Source organism: Lygodium microphyllum, chromosome 8, assembly GCF_053477565.2.
Source record: "Lygodium microphyllum isolate KBCC chromosome 8, Lygodium_microphyllum_v1.1.10, whole genome shotgun sequence".
Taxonomy (NCBI): domain Eukaryota; kingdom Viridiplantae; phylum Streptophyta; class Polypodiopsida; order Schizaeales; family Lygodiaceae; genus Lygodium; species Lygodium microphyllum.
The window spans coordinates 33,870,787-33,886,530 of NC_141142.1; the positions used below are offsets into that span (position 1 = coordinate 33,870,787).

A 15,744-nucleotide genomic window follows, 5' to 3' on the forward strand; every position below is an offset into this window, starting at 1 on the left:
CATCTGACACACTGCCGCCAGCTGCCTGCCCGCCCTGTTTTCAGCACTGCTGCCAACCCTGTATCTTTCATCACTGCCTAGACCTGCTCTCCTCCTCAGCATCTCCCACCCAGCTTTTCTCCTTCAGCCAGCCCCAGTCATCAGCTCTCTTTCATCCAAGCCAATGGCAGCCTCCTCTCCTGTAGGTACTTTTTCCACAATGGCAGATTTCCTGCACTTCATTGTCCAAACATCCTCCTTTGCCATCTCTTCAATCTTCATGCCAGAGGCAGCCGACTGCAACCACACAATAGGAGTGAGATAGAACACGAGATGGAACAGAGGAGGCAGAACCAGAGACAGAGAGCACAGACATTATAGACGGATAGAGGCACCGCAAGGTCCCGAGCAGCAGTAGAGGCAGACAGAGAGACAGTGGAGAGTAGTGAGAGGGCTTAGGCCTGCTGTCACCTAAAGGCTAAGAGGCAGTGGCAACACCCCCGCCACCCTTGCCAATGGCTCCAGTTGCTCGCCCTTGGTCAACCACCACCTAGTCACCCCTACCGATGGCAATGCCACTATGCTTGGTAATCCCATTGATCTCTGACCCTCAGCATGTTGCGCATTGCTCCTCGGGAGAGAGAGGAGATGGATGAGTCAGATGTTTCAGTGGTCTTCAAGGATTTCCCCGACTTACATGAGGCAGCAGAGGTAGCAAAGAGGAGGTTTGGCAGGGTTTATTCTAGGAGATAATAAGGGCTGGCATTGACTGCAGAGCCATGGAAATCCTAGAGACTCAAGACTCTCCCCATGGCGATCCTGTAATGTAATGTACAAGGCTTCAGAGACCGCCTGTTCTGACAAAGCTGAATCCTCATGAGACAGGACCTGCACAGAGCACAAGTCAAAGGATTGGTGGAGCTTCTCATGGTTCAGGAGCACCACCTCTCAGCATAGAGGGTATCTCAATGTTATAGGAAACTTTCACTAAGACAGAGCTACGCCTATTAGACAGCAGTAGTGGGAGACGAATTTAGGAAGGAGCTGTATTTGTGTTGGAGACTACTAGACTCATCTTGGTTCCAGAAAGAGCCTTCTAGGTGTCGGTGAGAATGGATGATCCACCTGGTGGGGATTTTAGGCCATCTATGCCTGGATTGGCTAGAAAGATAGGAGACACTTCTAGACCTCCCTGACTAGGGATCTATTGTCTAATGCTCTAGCATAGGGGTGCTAGCTGCCACTCTGAGGTAACATCAATGCCCTCATGACAACCAAGGTACCCTGAAGTGCCACAGGGAACCAAAGTGAAGTCCTCATGTGGCCTCTAATCTAGCTGCTGCATTGTTATGGACCCAACATACTAGGGACCTATGTCAATTAATAAGAGCACCTAAGGCTCTACAAAAAGACTCCAGCATAGCCACCAAAACCCTGGAATTCTAATCTTCATCCAAGTATACAACTCTTTCATTTGCAAACTCTACATCCAAAAGCTCTTCAAACTCTGGGATGGGCAACGTAATGCCATGGATACCTCTAGACCTGTCTCTCAGAAAAGAGCTCATGGCTTCTGCAACAGAAAGGAAGATGCACAAGATGTGTGGGATCCTAAAAGATAGAAATATTTTCCAGAATGTTGCCCTCCCAGGATGATATTTGGCATGAGAAAAAATAACCTGAAACTGATGGCACTAGCAAGGATCTTATACATAGTCCCAAGCAAAAATCATCGGTCTCCTTTGACTCCACTTACTTTCAAGATGGCAGGAAGTAATCCCTCAAGTAGCCTCTCTAGGATACCTCCTAATGCCACAATGTTCTAGAAGGCTGCAAGAAGTCATGTGCTCGCAAGGTTCTGGTAAGTCAAATAGAAGGGTTTGTCCAATCCATCTTCAGCTGGGCACAGTCACAGATCTGTAGGCTATTGTGCAGATGTCTGAAGCTTATGTCATGGACTTAGGCCCTAGCTGCATGCCTCTTTAAGGGTTGTGCTCTCTCAGTCTATGTTTTACTATGTGGTCAAGGATCAAATCCCCCCCATATAGCTGCATCTTTGGAAGTAGATATTAACAAGGATGAGGTGGATGTGGCTCTAGCACATATGCCCAGGGACAAAAGCACTCATTGGAATGGCTGATGAATGAATTCTTCGCCAAGTATGCAGATGTGTTGGCAGTGGCCTTGCAGATGTCTTGGCACCAGCCTTGATCACTATCTCTTATAATGAGGTTGATGTGGCCCAGGGACAAAAGCCGTTGTTGGGATGGCTTGAATAATGAACTCTTTACAAAGTATGCAGACGTGTTGGCACTGGCCTTGACCCCTATCTATCTAGAAATTTGGGAAACATGGATTATGCGTGATTCTTGGAAAGAGGTGTTATCAAATTGCTAGCTAAGGTGCCCTTGCCTTCCTCTCTGAAACATTCGCAGCCTATGAGGGACTGATAAGCCATGTACCATCATGCAGTCTTCCTTTGTAGGATGATGACACACCCACCTTTGTAAACCCTGAATCCACAGCCTTGCAATTAAGCTCCATTTCTCTATCCACTAGGATATCACAATAGCCAAAGAAATGAGGTGTTGGAAAATTTCCATCTTGGCAGATTGGCTGCATATGCGCCCTCTTGAGCTCTCATAGATTCGTTAGCTCCTTATAGAGGAGAGTTCTTTGACAAGAAATGTGACCACACTTGGGCAAAAATGCTCACTGCTTTGCAAACAGAATATTGGCTTGGTAAGTGAGAGTGCTCCACATATGTGAGATGAAATGGCTCCTAAAAGGGAAAATCTATCTGTTCTAAGCCTTTCTTGGACCCATCAGCAGATCTCCTGACTCGAAGTTTGTGAGCCTAAGTTGCTCCAACCATAATAATCCTACCTCCTTAACATCTTTGTCAATTGTTCACAATATGGAAGGCACTCCTCAGAGTCATGGAAAGTGACTGACCAGGAAAGCCCTAAAACCTGTGAGAGGATCAGTGCCATGATCATATTTTTAACTTCACTGTATGAAGGCAGCTTGGCAAGTCTGAAAATGGGATCTCTATTGAGGTAGAGGTATCTCTATTGAGGTAGAGGTACATCAGCCTCAGCCAGCAAGCAGAGACTCACCTGTTACTCTTTGCTGTCAAGAATGTGAATTAATTGACACCCATAAAACATACCTCAAGATAGTTGCTATAATATCCTCTAGCAAATCTAATCCATTACCTTGCAGTGAGTAATGTAGCATTTTGTTCTATTACACTGTTGGTATGGAGCTCTAGTGGGATGCTTCCAGCACAGAATGTGAGGTGTAAGACATTGTGGGCGCAAGAGCTGCTAGCAGCAGAGCACCACATGCTGGGAGGGATATGGCCTGTGCACAGGCTGAGTGGGGACTGGAAACACCAATTTAATGGCATAGTGCATTCATCATTTTGCATTCTTCTTACTGCTGCTTTGTTGTGCAAAGCCTATGCTTACAGATACATAAAAAAATTTATGTCTCCACACTTACATCATCACACGGCATTCTATATAAATAGATATTTGCATAGTATACTAGTCCACAGTATGGCATATAAACCAAGGAAAGTGGCATCTATGTGTACACAGATATAAACATAGTATACTAGTCTAGATTATGCAAGCACAAAGCAAAGAGACAGGTATGTGTTTTCTCACCACAAACACAAATAGATTGAGATGTGCCAAGACCAAGTTAATGCCAGCTGCATGTGACATGGAGATGACCACTGCCACACTGATACCTATCATGACGAGGGTCCAATATGTGAAAACTTTGCTCATTACGATTCTTTGGCACTGCATCCTGATCCAGTTTTCAGGTTTGAAAAGGAACAATGTGGTGTTGGACAAGTACCAAGGCTGTTGTTCCCGCATACTAAAGGACTTATTCAATTCTTCGTACTCTGCCAACTCAAAAGATGCTCGTGATTCTGCTTTCAATAGAACTTTCTTGGATGGTTCTTGCTGCAGAAGAGGCTGGCCAGGAGATGGAGTTGCTGCTTCCACTACTGGCTTGTTTACCAGGGCCATGATGGAGTTGCGTAGTGCAGTTCGAGGTGCCTGCTGTGTTGCAACTGCAACAGGAAATCCAGTTCCCAATAGTATTTGTGATGCTCTGGTACTTAGAGATCGTAATGTTACATTTTCAGGGAGCATAGTAGTTGCTGCTGATAATGTTCCAGTATATAGACCTTGATCCAGATTAGAACGCTGTAGAGCATTGTTTTGAAAATCTCTTGAAGCCTGATTAGAATTTCTCTTACTTTGAAAAGCTGATATCGATTGTGAAGTTTGTGGTGTAAAGATTGTCTGGCCTGGAACTAATAGCGGAGGTTGCGGTTCTAGGTTTGGCTGATTGCTCTGAGGTGCCCTTTTTCTGTACTGTATTTCTGGTGTTGCTGCCCTGGAGGAAATACTGCTGGCAGGCAAGCCCACACCTGCATTGGAGGAATGGATTGGAATAGCCTTCACTTTCTTGGTATATAGCCGCTTTGACAGGCTTTTGACCCCAGCAGTTGCACCCTCAACGGCTCCTATTAGCCAGGTTCCACTACCTTTTGATGAAAGAAGCCGCTTTTGGCGTGAACGTAGATGTTTCAGATACTCAACCTGCAACAAGAAAATATTTGTAGTGAGCTATCTGGAAACAGGACCTCTTGGAAACTTGAGTTATCGATAACATGCTTTAGCTGAACACAAACATTACTCTATTAAAGCTATATCTTAAGCACAATAATGCACATGCCTCCGATGTGAACAACAACATTACATTGTAAAAGCTAAAATTTATGCACACTATATTGCAGACATAAAGTTAACAAAATACTAGTTTGCAAGGAGCTTTCATTGTTGTACCTTCTGTATTTGTTTTTTCTGGGAGTCTGATAACTCTGTCTTTTCTAGTATCACAGCAATAATAAGGTTAAGAATAAGGAACACGGTGATGATGAAATAGGTCACAAACAAGAAGGGTGCAATCCAGCTGAAAAGAAAGTCATCACATACAGTTTAGAAAACCAGGAAGTGATGGTTATTGACTTCTCTTTAATACATCCAAACCCCTACAAGGAAATATATTTTCACTCCATGAAACGAGTTATGTATTTGTAGGAAACAAATGCTATGAATATTCTACTTCCAGATCTGTGAAGACATACTTGTTAGAAACTCCAGATCGCATTGCATTCCACATCTGGTTAACCCAGTTGTCTGCTGTGGTGCATGTGAACCAGAGCATCATAGCAGTAAAAATGTCATCAAAGTGGTCTCGAGGATACCCATCTTGGAATTTGTAGAATTCACCAGCATACAGCTCCATACCAATGACAGAAAATACAAAGATGATCAACAGATAGAAAAAGGAAACAGCTGAAAGTGCTCCTAAGCCTTTTATACAGTCAGCCTGCACCTCCAAAGAAATGTGGAGGCATGTGAGACTATAAATAATTAAGCCACGCAAATACAAACAACTCAGCAGCATTTCCAGAGAAAGGTTTTGCACATAGCACTGAATTACATGCATGAAACTTTTTTGACAACCAGACACTGATCTACTTGTAATGAACAATGGTATGCAGATGGATGAATAGGCATTTCAGCTGCAATATAAGCCCCATAAATAATAGAAAAACCATTCTGTGAATCTAGTACAGTTCAGCTGTTATAATTAATTTCTGAAACTGACCACTATTGATGTATGTTTCTTTGTTTCTTTCTTGTCTACATAGAACCAACGCATTATTCTTGCTCCAGAAATATTAGGGTATGATCGAGTCATAATGGATCCAGCAGACACAGCTATAACAAAGATCTCCCACACGTTCATTTCTGCACTAGCAGATTTAGTCCTGAGAAAACTGGAAAGCTGCCAAGTTACACTTGATAATTGCAGCTTCTCTCTCTCTCTCTCTCTCTCTCTCTCTCTCTCTCTCTCTCTCTCTCTCTCTCCATAATGGGTTGTATATATTAATTACGAAAAAAAGTACAGGATAACAAGATTACAAGGTTCAGGGTGGCTCTAGGCCATCATATATAAACCAGATACAATGGATTCAGCACACACAAAAGGACAAGTGTGAAAGAGACACCCCAGGACTCAATAGACACATAGGATCAAGAGTGTTGACAAGATTTTGCCACATAGGTGTAGGCCTTTGCTGCCAATGTCTCTAGTACACCATCCTCAAATAAGTCTTCCAAGTCAAATGTGGCTAATTATATTACTCAGAAGGCTGAATACAACGAAGTGCACATGCTCAACAGACTAGCTGGAGCTGATGCAAATCACAAATCCATCATGTATACAAGACTCTCAAGGCGGTCTGGGGGGGATGGCGGCAAGAAGCCATGGAGGGGGGGTGTATCGCCATCTGGGGCTGCCTGCCTGCATCATGAAGAACAAGTCATGGCCACCCCAAGTGCACAGAAAGTGAAGATGGAGTTTCTCTCATGGGATCGAGACTCGCCCTCCACGTGGTCCCACCGGCTGCGGAGGGAGTGGATGATGGAGGTCCAAAGCTCTACCAAAGTCGCATATACTATAGGCACTCACCGCCAAAAACCACCTGACAGCGTGCCTTCCAAATGTGCCATCCTGTAAGACTTCCTATGATCTCCCATACCACTAAGCGCTTTGCTATAGGCTCCAATACTTTGTGGATGGGTAAAGCCTCCAAGCTAACCACTGCACAAGACCTAGCCTTGATGAGAATAATTGTGTCCTACATCACGGCCTCATACAAAAGGTTATGGCCCTGGCTGACTACCTGCTAGCCAAAAGCCCCCCACAAGATACATCCAAGGCTAGGTGCCACACCATAGAGAATACGGCAAGCTCCTCTCCACACGAGCTATGCCGCCTCGCAAGACCAAAGGCAGTGCTTTGGAGTTTCCAAATGCTGATGTGGGTAGCGCTTACAACCTCCATCCTGCTGCATCTGGGCCAACCAACTCCCAATAGCCAGACCCCCATGTGCCAAAAGCCAAAGGAAATACGACACCCTCCTCGGCCTCCAGCTAACCCACAAGCGATGCCAAAATGTCCGACGGAAGGCATCCGTGATGCTATGCTCCGCCTGGTATCTGTTGCGCGAAGGCGCCCAATCCATGTCTTCCTGCATCAATACATGTCTACCAATCCTGGCTGTGTACTCCAAGAATCTCAAAGGCTTCTTGGCGACCACAGTGGCCGGCCATAGCCACTCTCGAGGATCCCACTCCAATTCATCAAGTGGCTTGCTCTCCCAAATCCAAAGGCGCCACTCCCGAAACTCCTCCCAAGGCACATAAGGGTCCAGTTGCCAGGTCTTCCCTTGGAGTCCGACCACACGAATCCTCCAAGAAAGGACAGCAATCTCCTCATCCTTCTATCCTCTGTCAAGAGCCAAACGCCCCCCATCCTAGACGGTAAAGAAGGTCCCGCAGGGGGCACCACCCACTCTACCTACCACCTATAAGGGGATACCTACCCGTGAGAATCTAGCAACCCATACCTCCCCAGGATCCACAAGCTCTCTGATCGGGGGGTCTAGCCACTCCTGAGGGATCGCTGAGTCAATCTCCCTCCTCATCACCTCAACTCCTCTCGCTGACATTGTGATGCCCGCTACAACACCTCTTGATCCACCATCCTGTACATCTCCCTCCACGTCCTAATAGTACGAGCAGGGCTAGCCTCCTAGCCAACCCACTGGATGTGGGATAGCTCACCTATCTATATTCCATCTCGATCTTTGACCTGGGGGTTCCAGACCACCGGCTAGTGGTCTATCTCCTCCTCACATCCTAAGGGCCTCTGAACTAGGGCCTTGCAAAGGCCTACCACACTCGAAGTAAATTGTAGAGGAAGGAAGATCCTGGGGGCCTCTGAACTAGGGCCTGCCACACTCAAAGTAAACTATGGAGAAAGGAAGATCTGGGTGGCGTGATCTGGGCAGCCGTGAAGATCCATCTCAGCATGGCCTCCAACCCGCGCCAAGGTCTGCACTCCTAGAGAACCTCTTGCAAAAGAACCTTCCACATCTGCCCACCTGGTGTGAGACCACGGACCACTAGCTTGCCCAAAAGGGCCAAGCTCTGGAACTCTGGGTCAATCATCCCAAGCCCTCCCTCAGCCATGCCACCTTGGCCCGGGAGTCCCTAGAACAGTCTGAGAGGCGGCGAAGCTATACCACACAAGACAAGGAGAACCACCAACAAGAGGTGATGTACCAAACCATCACTCTAGGAGGACCTGGTTGACCACGAGAGCTTGACCCGCTAAAGAAAGGCGGACAATGCTCCTATAGGTCAGCTTCTGCCTAATAGAGTCGAAAACTTGAAGAAACTGCTGTGGCAAGATTGATGTCGGAACCCTGGATATCGGACGTCTATCCCCTGCACACCCATCTGAACCCCATGTGGACACCCCACTCCGTGCTAGAGTCCGGATCTGTAAGAAAACCAACTGAATTTTGCCATTTGATTTTCTCTCCAACTCCAGACCAAAATACCTCCAGATCTAGTCTCACTCTCTCGAGCGTTAGCTCATCATCCTCTACATAAAGAGCGGTATCATCTACATACTCTGAGTCCAGCAGCTCAGTCTCCTCCCTCATCGGAAGTCGCAGGCCATGTAGCCTACTTACTTGTGAGCAGAGGAAATAGGACATAGCCTCCACAAAGAGTAGAAACAGATATGGAGCAAGTGGGCAGCCTTGCCAAACAAATCTCTAGCCGAAACTCCTCCCCCCTCCTGCCACCAATGAGAACCCTGCTAGTAACTAATCTGTAAAGTGTCGAAACCCCGCAGATTCATGCTTGGGGGAAACCTAGCCTCGCCATGGTACCCTCTAAGAAGTCCCAGTCAACCTTGTCATAGGCCTTCTCGAAGTCCACGGGGAGTACTGCCAATCCGTGACCACTGTGGTGGGCCCACTTGGTCACCTCGAAAAAAGTAAAGACATTGTCTAGGATGCTCCTATCATGGACAAAACCTGTCTCGGTGTCATGAATGATGTTTGGAAGCACGAGGCAGAGTCGACTCCCGATCATCTTGGCCATGGCCTTATAGGCTACTAACAACAAGGTGATATGTCTCCACTGGGAGAGATCCAACCAATCTCCCACTTTGGGGAGGAGACTAACAAGGCTTGCCGATAAACTCCCTAGCATTCAACCTAAGCCGAAAATATCTTGAAAGGCCAGTAGTAAGGGGTCCTGCACCACCTCCCAGTACGTAGTGAAGAAGGCCTTAGAAAGACCTCCCGGGCATTTCTGCCCATCGTGTGCATTGAAGGCCTCAGCTAGCTCCTTCTCTGTGAAGGGGTCAAGGAGGGAGTATCCCATGTTCTCTATGTCCAGGGGGAAATGTAATCCCCAACCTAATCTCTACATAGCTGTACTCTGACTGAGACTATCTCCTGCTGAAAAAGATGTCTGTAGAAGCCAGTGGCAATCTCCAACACCTCATTTGGGATAGAGCGAATCCTCTCGTACTAATCACGGAGGCTACGAATTTGGTCTCCTAAGTTGCGAGGCTGATGCACCTAAAAAAATCCATTGCACATCGTGTCCCCCTTCCGTGCCCAAAAGCTGTTGACATACGGAAGGAGAACTCAAAGCGCCTATCCTCAAGGCTGGCGAGGGCTGCTTGTGCACGCACCTCTTGCCTATGGAGAGTGGGATCCCCTAGTGCCTACTAGAGGAGTCTCTGCATGGCAGCTAGGTCTCGCCGGAGTGCTCTCTCCTCCTCCCAACTCTGCTACCTAGCTTGTAGTGCTGCCTCGTGGCAGATCCTGCTCGACTCGTTTAAGGCCTCTGCAACCTCCTCTACAATCCGGTCCCCCTGGCCCATTCTCTAGTCGAGAGCTACTCAATCTGCCTCCTCACGTCCTCCCTCCTATAGATCGAGTCTGGGATCTAACAAGATCGTGTGCCATGGGTTGAAGCGGGAGTATCAAGAGTGAGGAGAACCAGGCAGTGATTAGACAAAGTGGTACCGGCCAACTCCCCTACCTGGCCTCCGCGAGAGCACCCCCACTCTCCCACATAGAACTTGTCCAACCACTCTAGAAGAGCTCTGTCTAGCCACCTATTTCCCCCTCCTATGGAAAGCTGGATCTCGCCAAGCATCACATGCTCCTGCTGCGAGGAGTAAAACCTCCCATGCCTCTTGCTCCTCCCCTGCCATGCCTTGGTAATCTCTACCTCTACCCTACTGCTAGTCCTCTAAGGCCTCCAATTTGTTGAAGTCTCCTCCAACAATCCAAGAGTCCACCTCTGAAAGTCTTGCTGTGATCTCCACCGAGAACCTGCTGTGTGCCCTAACCTCAGTTGGAGCAAAAACATTGAGGACTCCAAGGCACGAGTCCCCTATATCCACTCTGATCCATAGGACCCTGCCTGCCACAATCGTCCCATAGTCTCATACGCAGGCGGTGAGGCTCGGGCCAATAGTGGTGCATACGCCTCCACTCCTGCCATGGGCACCAATGGAGTACTCCTAGTAGGTGTTTGAGCTGCCTGGAAGTACCTTCCCTACCCGATGGGCCTGAGAGGGGGTGAGCTTGTGCTCCTGAAGAAGTAGGATGTCAATCCGTCAGGCAAGAGCAGGTCGTAGCTCCTGTAGAACAATCAATTTCCTAGAACCACATGCCCCACTGTAGTGGAGGTTGTTCACGTTCCAGGATGCTAGGTGTACACTCATGGGGAAACTTGTGACTCGCCGAACATCGGTGTGGAAGCTGCTGATGAAGAGAAAGAGCTATGGGGCATGCGAATGCGCTTAGCCGCAAGTTAGGAGGGTGACCTCCATTCCCCCATGGTGGCTCTTCAACGGACCATGGGGGTGATAGATGCTCCAGACAGTACCACCAGGGTGTCTATCAACCAGGCTGAGAAGCATGACGCTGTACACTGGTAGAAGTGGGCAGACTGTGTGAGGAGCCACTCCATCACATCCATCGGTGAACTCCATTGTGGAGGGGATTGAAAAATAATGCTCAGATGTGGGACCTCGGCTCCAACCCACCAATTAATGTCCATCATGCACCCTGGTCACTGCTGGGAAAAAAGTGCTAGTCCTCCTTCTCCCATCCACTGGGAGATGTGGTTTGCAACCTGGCCCCTCACCACCTCCTCTATCTCTTTCATCGTCTAGTCTCCTAAATGAGAGGTCAAAAAGAAAAAAGCATAGTTTTGTCCATCCGGTGGTGCTAGTAAATGGACCTTGCCACTCCTTGACTTACAGACCATGAAGATCCCCACCTCCAAAGGTAGTGGAAATTCTCCGCGCTCTGCAACTCTAAAATAAGACCATGGGCCACAGCGGAAAAACTCCTGGGGGAGCAATTGCACATGTCGAGGGAAAGTGTGATTGGCGGCTGGACCACATGAGCTGGTGGCTGTGTGGGGAGGGGGGGTTGGGCTGCTGGTGAGAAGAGGATATGGGCATGTGAGGCTCCTCACCTCCTGTGGGAAGGGGGGGAATGGATTGGGGGGGGGGGGGGGGGGGGGGACCACATGTACTGGGTGAAGATCGAGGGGGCTGATCGGTGGGGGAGAAGGTGGGAAAGAGAACGAGTAAGGGGTGGTGGAGTGATCGAACGTATAAAGCAAGTGTGAGGGGGGGCGTGGATAGGCTCGAGGGGGGGGGGGGGGGGGGGGTGGGGGGGAATCCATGAGAGGAGGGTGAAGGGGCATAGGGCCTAGGGGATCTCGGGTGGGGGGGGCTGAGATGCCTCAGTTAGTGGTGGGGGTGGAGGCCTGTGATCCTGCTGGATGGGATGAACGGGGAGGTGCTACGGGGTGTTCTGGATGGGGGCCCGTCGCCTACCCTCCTGCTCTCTGTTGTCGTGGCTACGTCTGAGGACCTGGATGAGTCCCCCCCCCCTTTCGTCTCCCTCTTTATCATCGCTGACCCATGTGAAACCGTCAGCATCCACCTGTGTTTTTGCTAGGCAGCTGATCCGCCTTGGCTCCGAAACGCGTGCAATCTGTTGCATGATGCCCAAAGTCATGGCATCGTAAGCACTGGCCAGAGGTTGCCGTGTCACAATAACCTGCTGTCTGAAAGAGTATCTGCCTGCCTCAGTCTCAAGAAACTTGGGTATGTTCTTTGTATCTTTTATAGCCACCCATACCTTTGAGACTCCTGCGGCGACTGTCACTGCATCTGCAAAGGAGGGAGGGAGAACTATGCCGAAAATCCATCCAAAGTCCTCCACTAACTGAAAATACTCTATTGCCAGTCCGGGGAATAGAAGGGTGACTGGGTGTCTAGGAAACCTACTGTGGATGGCAAACTCCTCCACTGTGAAGCCACTATACCAGGGAACCATGTAAATGATCCCCTTCATGGAGGCATAAGGTGAGCTATCCACTAGCTCACGGGCTGTATCCACGGAGGTGAGTCGAACCATGAAGATCCCCTGACCCATGAGAACAGCCTCTGAAATCTGCACAGTGCCAATGCGTAGTGTGGAGTGAAGCCAATCCCGAAGCTAGACCTTGGATGGAGAGTGTCCTACAACATGTCCATAGATTGGTATTTCTTTCAGTTCCAGTTCTATGGCACGGACGGAAAGGAGTTGTTCCTTAGAGAGGACAACGCGCAAGGTGTTTGACAGGGGGGCACTCGCAGAATGCTCCGGCGTCTGACCAGAGGTTTCCATTGTGCGCCACTGTTGCGGGCTACCAATGTAGCTGCTGTGATACTAGGGGGAATGTTGCTGTAGACGGAGGGCAGACGGAGGGAGCAACGAATGCTAGTGGTATGAACATGCAGCATAGGATGGAGGCACTGGAGCAGGTCGACTGGGGAGGTCTTTCGTGCATGAGGCAGCAAGCGGTACCACCACAATAGGTCTATGGTCAAGGGGCGACTGTCTCTTCCTATACCCTACAGGGGTTCCAAGACGTAGCAGGCAGGCGTGCTCTGTAGGGACAGCAGAACAAGGGGCTGCAGATCAGGGTTTCAGTTCCTACGCTCTCACTCTTTCTGTCTGTTTGGCTTAAATGCTGGCTACTGCTACACACAGCAGGCCTAGGGCAGCAGCAGCGGGACGTGTTAGGGAACTTCCGGACAGGAAGACGCAGAGAAAGGGGCACCCAAGCAGGCTGCAAATCAGGTCAGTGGAGTCAGAGACCAGTGCACAGACCTGTAGGCATAGTGGCAACGAACAGGCACTCCCTCTCTCCGTGATTCTGCAGCACACTATGAGAGGATTATTGCAGGAAAGGGCATGTGCAGGTCAGGCACAGTGGCAATGAATAGGTGGTCCCTCTCTCCTTGATTCTGGTGGAGGTGATGGTGGGTTTGGCTGCCAAGCTGAAAACGGGATGATCAATGGCAAACAAATGGTGCTGGTTGTCGCTGATTCACATTCATCATCCCTGTTTAGTGGTTGCAGGTCTACTTTGCCATTTTTCCAGATGATGCCATACAAACCTGCATAAGATGACACAGCCAAGTCATTCCTTGAATCCCAATTCCTGCAAATCCTGAAGTTCACCCTGCCGGATGCAGCATTCATCAATCCATGAGCCTGAGGCTCTACAAGATAAAAGTGTGACCGCCCAGATCGTAAAATCCTCTCATTTACAGTGCTAGTGCACTGGATCAGGGCAAAATCTCCATTAGTGCTGCAGCCAATTGGGTGATTCGTGTCACCTCTATTTGAAAGGCAAAGAGCTGGGAAAAAACCAGTGCTCGGAGCACAATGCGATCGATCTGCACAGATTTTTGGGAGGCCGACCTTGGTAGGTGTGGGCCCAGGGAGTGATACTAGCACTAGAATGGGGTTCCATGAGACCGATGCCACAGAAGCAGGGCAGAGCTAGGACAACCATGGCAACTGCAGTCCCTCGAGTGCACTGAACACTAGAATGAGGTTCGTGAAGACCGACGACATTGCGGAATCAGGGCAGGGCCTGGAGAATGGCGCCTAAAGGAAGATCCGAACTTCCTCAAATAAATCTACTAGCACTACAAAAGGATTGGGCCTTTGAGGATCCACCCATGAGGAGCAGGGTCCATTTGCACGGTGGGAAATAGAACCTAGGTACTTATGATCCCACAAGGTGATCACTCGACCAGTAGCATCAAAAGCCAGTAGGGTTGGTGGGTCACGAGCGCATTGTTGTTGCAGCGGCTCTTTGGGGGGCTGTGGATCCTTGGAACTAGTTGAAATTGAAGGAATTGGCGCATCTCAGCAATGACAATAGCAGCGGAGAGGGTTGGGTGATGAAGAAGGGTTGGCAAGTACTGTAGGCACGGAAGTCTCCTTGGCTTTTTGCTTTGGTGCGATGGGCTTCTATCCATCCCCGTGTCTCCAAATCGGAAGCAGGAGCTGGTTGCTTCAGTTTAGACTAGCTAGACTCAATAATCTATTGCTCAGCAAGGCGGGGGGTGCATTTTGGTCTTTATCCGCATGCTGGCCTACCAAGGTAGTCTTTCTATCTAGACGTTGTGTCAAGAAGTGACCTAGTTGACCACAAAAGAAACAATGTCCATCGAAAGTGTCAAAAGATGACGTACCAACAAGACAGTAGGGTTTGCGGGGAGGAACACGGAGTGAACTCGACAGACATGGAGAAGAAAAGAGAAGAGAGAAGAAACTTTGATAAATGGAATGATGAAGTTCTGAATCATGGAGCGAATGTGATATAAGGGAACAAGGGTGCCGTAGCACAAGGAAGATGATGAAGACAGCCACGAACCACGAACCGCAATGTCCTCCTGAAGGGATGCGAGGGTAGTGGAGAGGTTGGAGAGAAGAGGTGACGGACTGAATGAATCAGCCATGAAGAATGAGTGAGAGAGTGGCCTATAAATAGGCACAATCAATCTAGGGTGACGCCTCCTTTTTGGGGCTCCAAACCCTAAACGCAAAACATAAAAATGCAAAAACGTAAACTACGGGTGACAGGTGAAAGGTTTCTCAACACCTCCTCTCAGGCCCAAAAAGGGAAAGAAGAGAAGAGTGAGGTGGAGATGGAATGCTACATGCTGAAGAATGCTCATGCAGCACGAGCCACTTGGACAGTGTCCCTCGTGGGAAATTGTTCACTTGCCCAAGTGCCCTAGTACAAAGATGATGAAAACATGCAATTCATGGGAGGAATGTTGGACTTTTTGTGGTGCCGAGAACCATAAGGATACGCCCGTACTCAAACTTGGGAGTTGGCTCCATGCTGACCAAGGGACAAAGAAGATCCACCCTGTAATCTAAGAATACCACCTGAAAGGAGACCTTTGAAGATAATCAGGAGACTAGATGAGCTGTAGAACCCAAAACTCAACCTCAAGAGAGAAGCCACTAGCTCCATGACTCCATGCTGGAAGGAATACGAAGGCCTAACCAACAATTCATTGCTGAAGACCCAAGGGCCCCGGTCTAGATAGATCCTCTAGATCTTGGGTATGAGTAGAGGAAATGACTGCTCAAAGGAGAGCCACTCCTCTAAAGTGAAAGGTAGTGGTGTGTAAAGAAATTCATGTCACATAGGGCCCATCTTTGAATCGGAAGGAGTAGAAGTAGGAGCCCCCTTTGAAGCCGAAGAAAAACTGGAAGCCCTGTCAGAGAGTGAAGTAAGAAAATCCCCCTCTGAATCCCAGTCTCAGAGAGAAAGGGAATCCAACCACTCATGGCTCACGGACTGCGAAGCATCTGATGATGAAGGAAGTGCTGCCGGACGTGCCCAAGAAGGCATCTAGGGCTCATAAGAAGAAGCTGGGAAGCCATTGTACCCGGAAGTGGATGGGTGG

General features: G+C 48.8%; 1 protein-coding gene across 3 annotated transcripts in view; it reads right to left on the minus strand.

Moving 5' to 3' along the window:
* LOC148032134 (uncharacterized) overlaps nt 1–15,744 on the minus strand; it is a 306,148-nt gene that overhangs the window by 182,926 nt on the left and 107,478 nt on the right. For all 3 annotated transcript variants that reach the window (XM_087682765.1, XM_087682766.1, XM_087682767.1), the window contains exons 15-18: nt 5,683–5,825; nt 5,156–5,400; nt 4,854–4,980; nt 3,654–4,607 (exon numbers count right to left, since the gene is read on the minus strand). In XM_087682765.1, the coding sequence (XP_087538891.1) occupies nt 3,654–4,607; nt 4,854–4,980; nt 5,156–5,400; nt 5,683–5,825 (1,469 nt within the window). The remainder of the gene's footprint in view (nt 1–3,653; nt 4,608–4,853; nt 4,981–5,155; nt 5,401–5,682; nt 5,826–15,744) is intronic.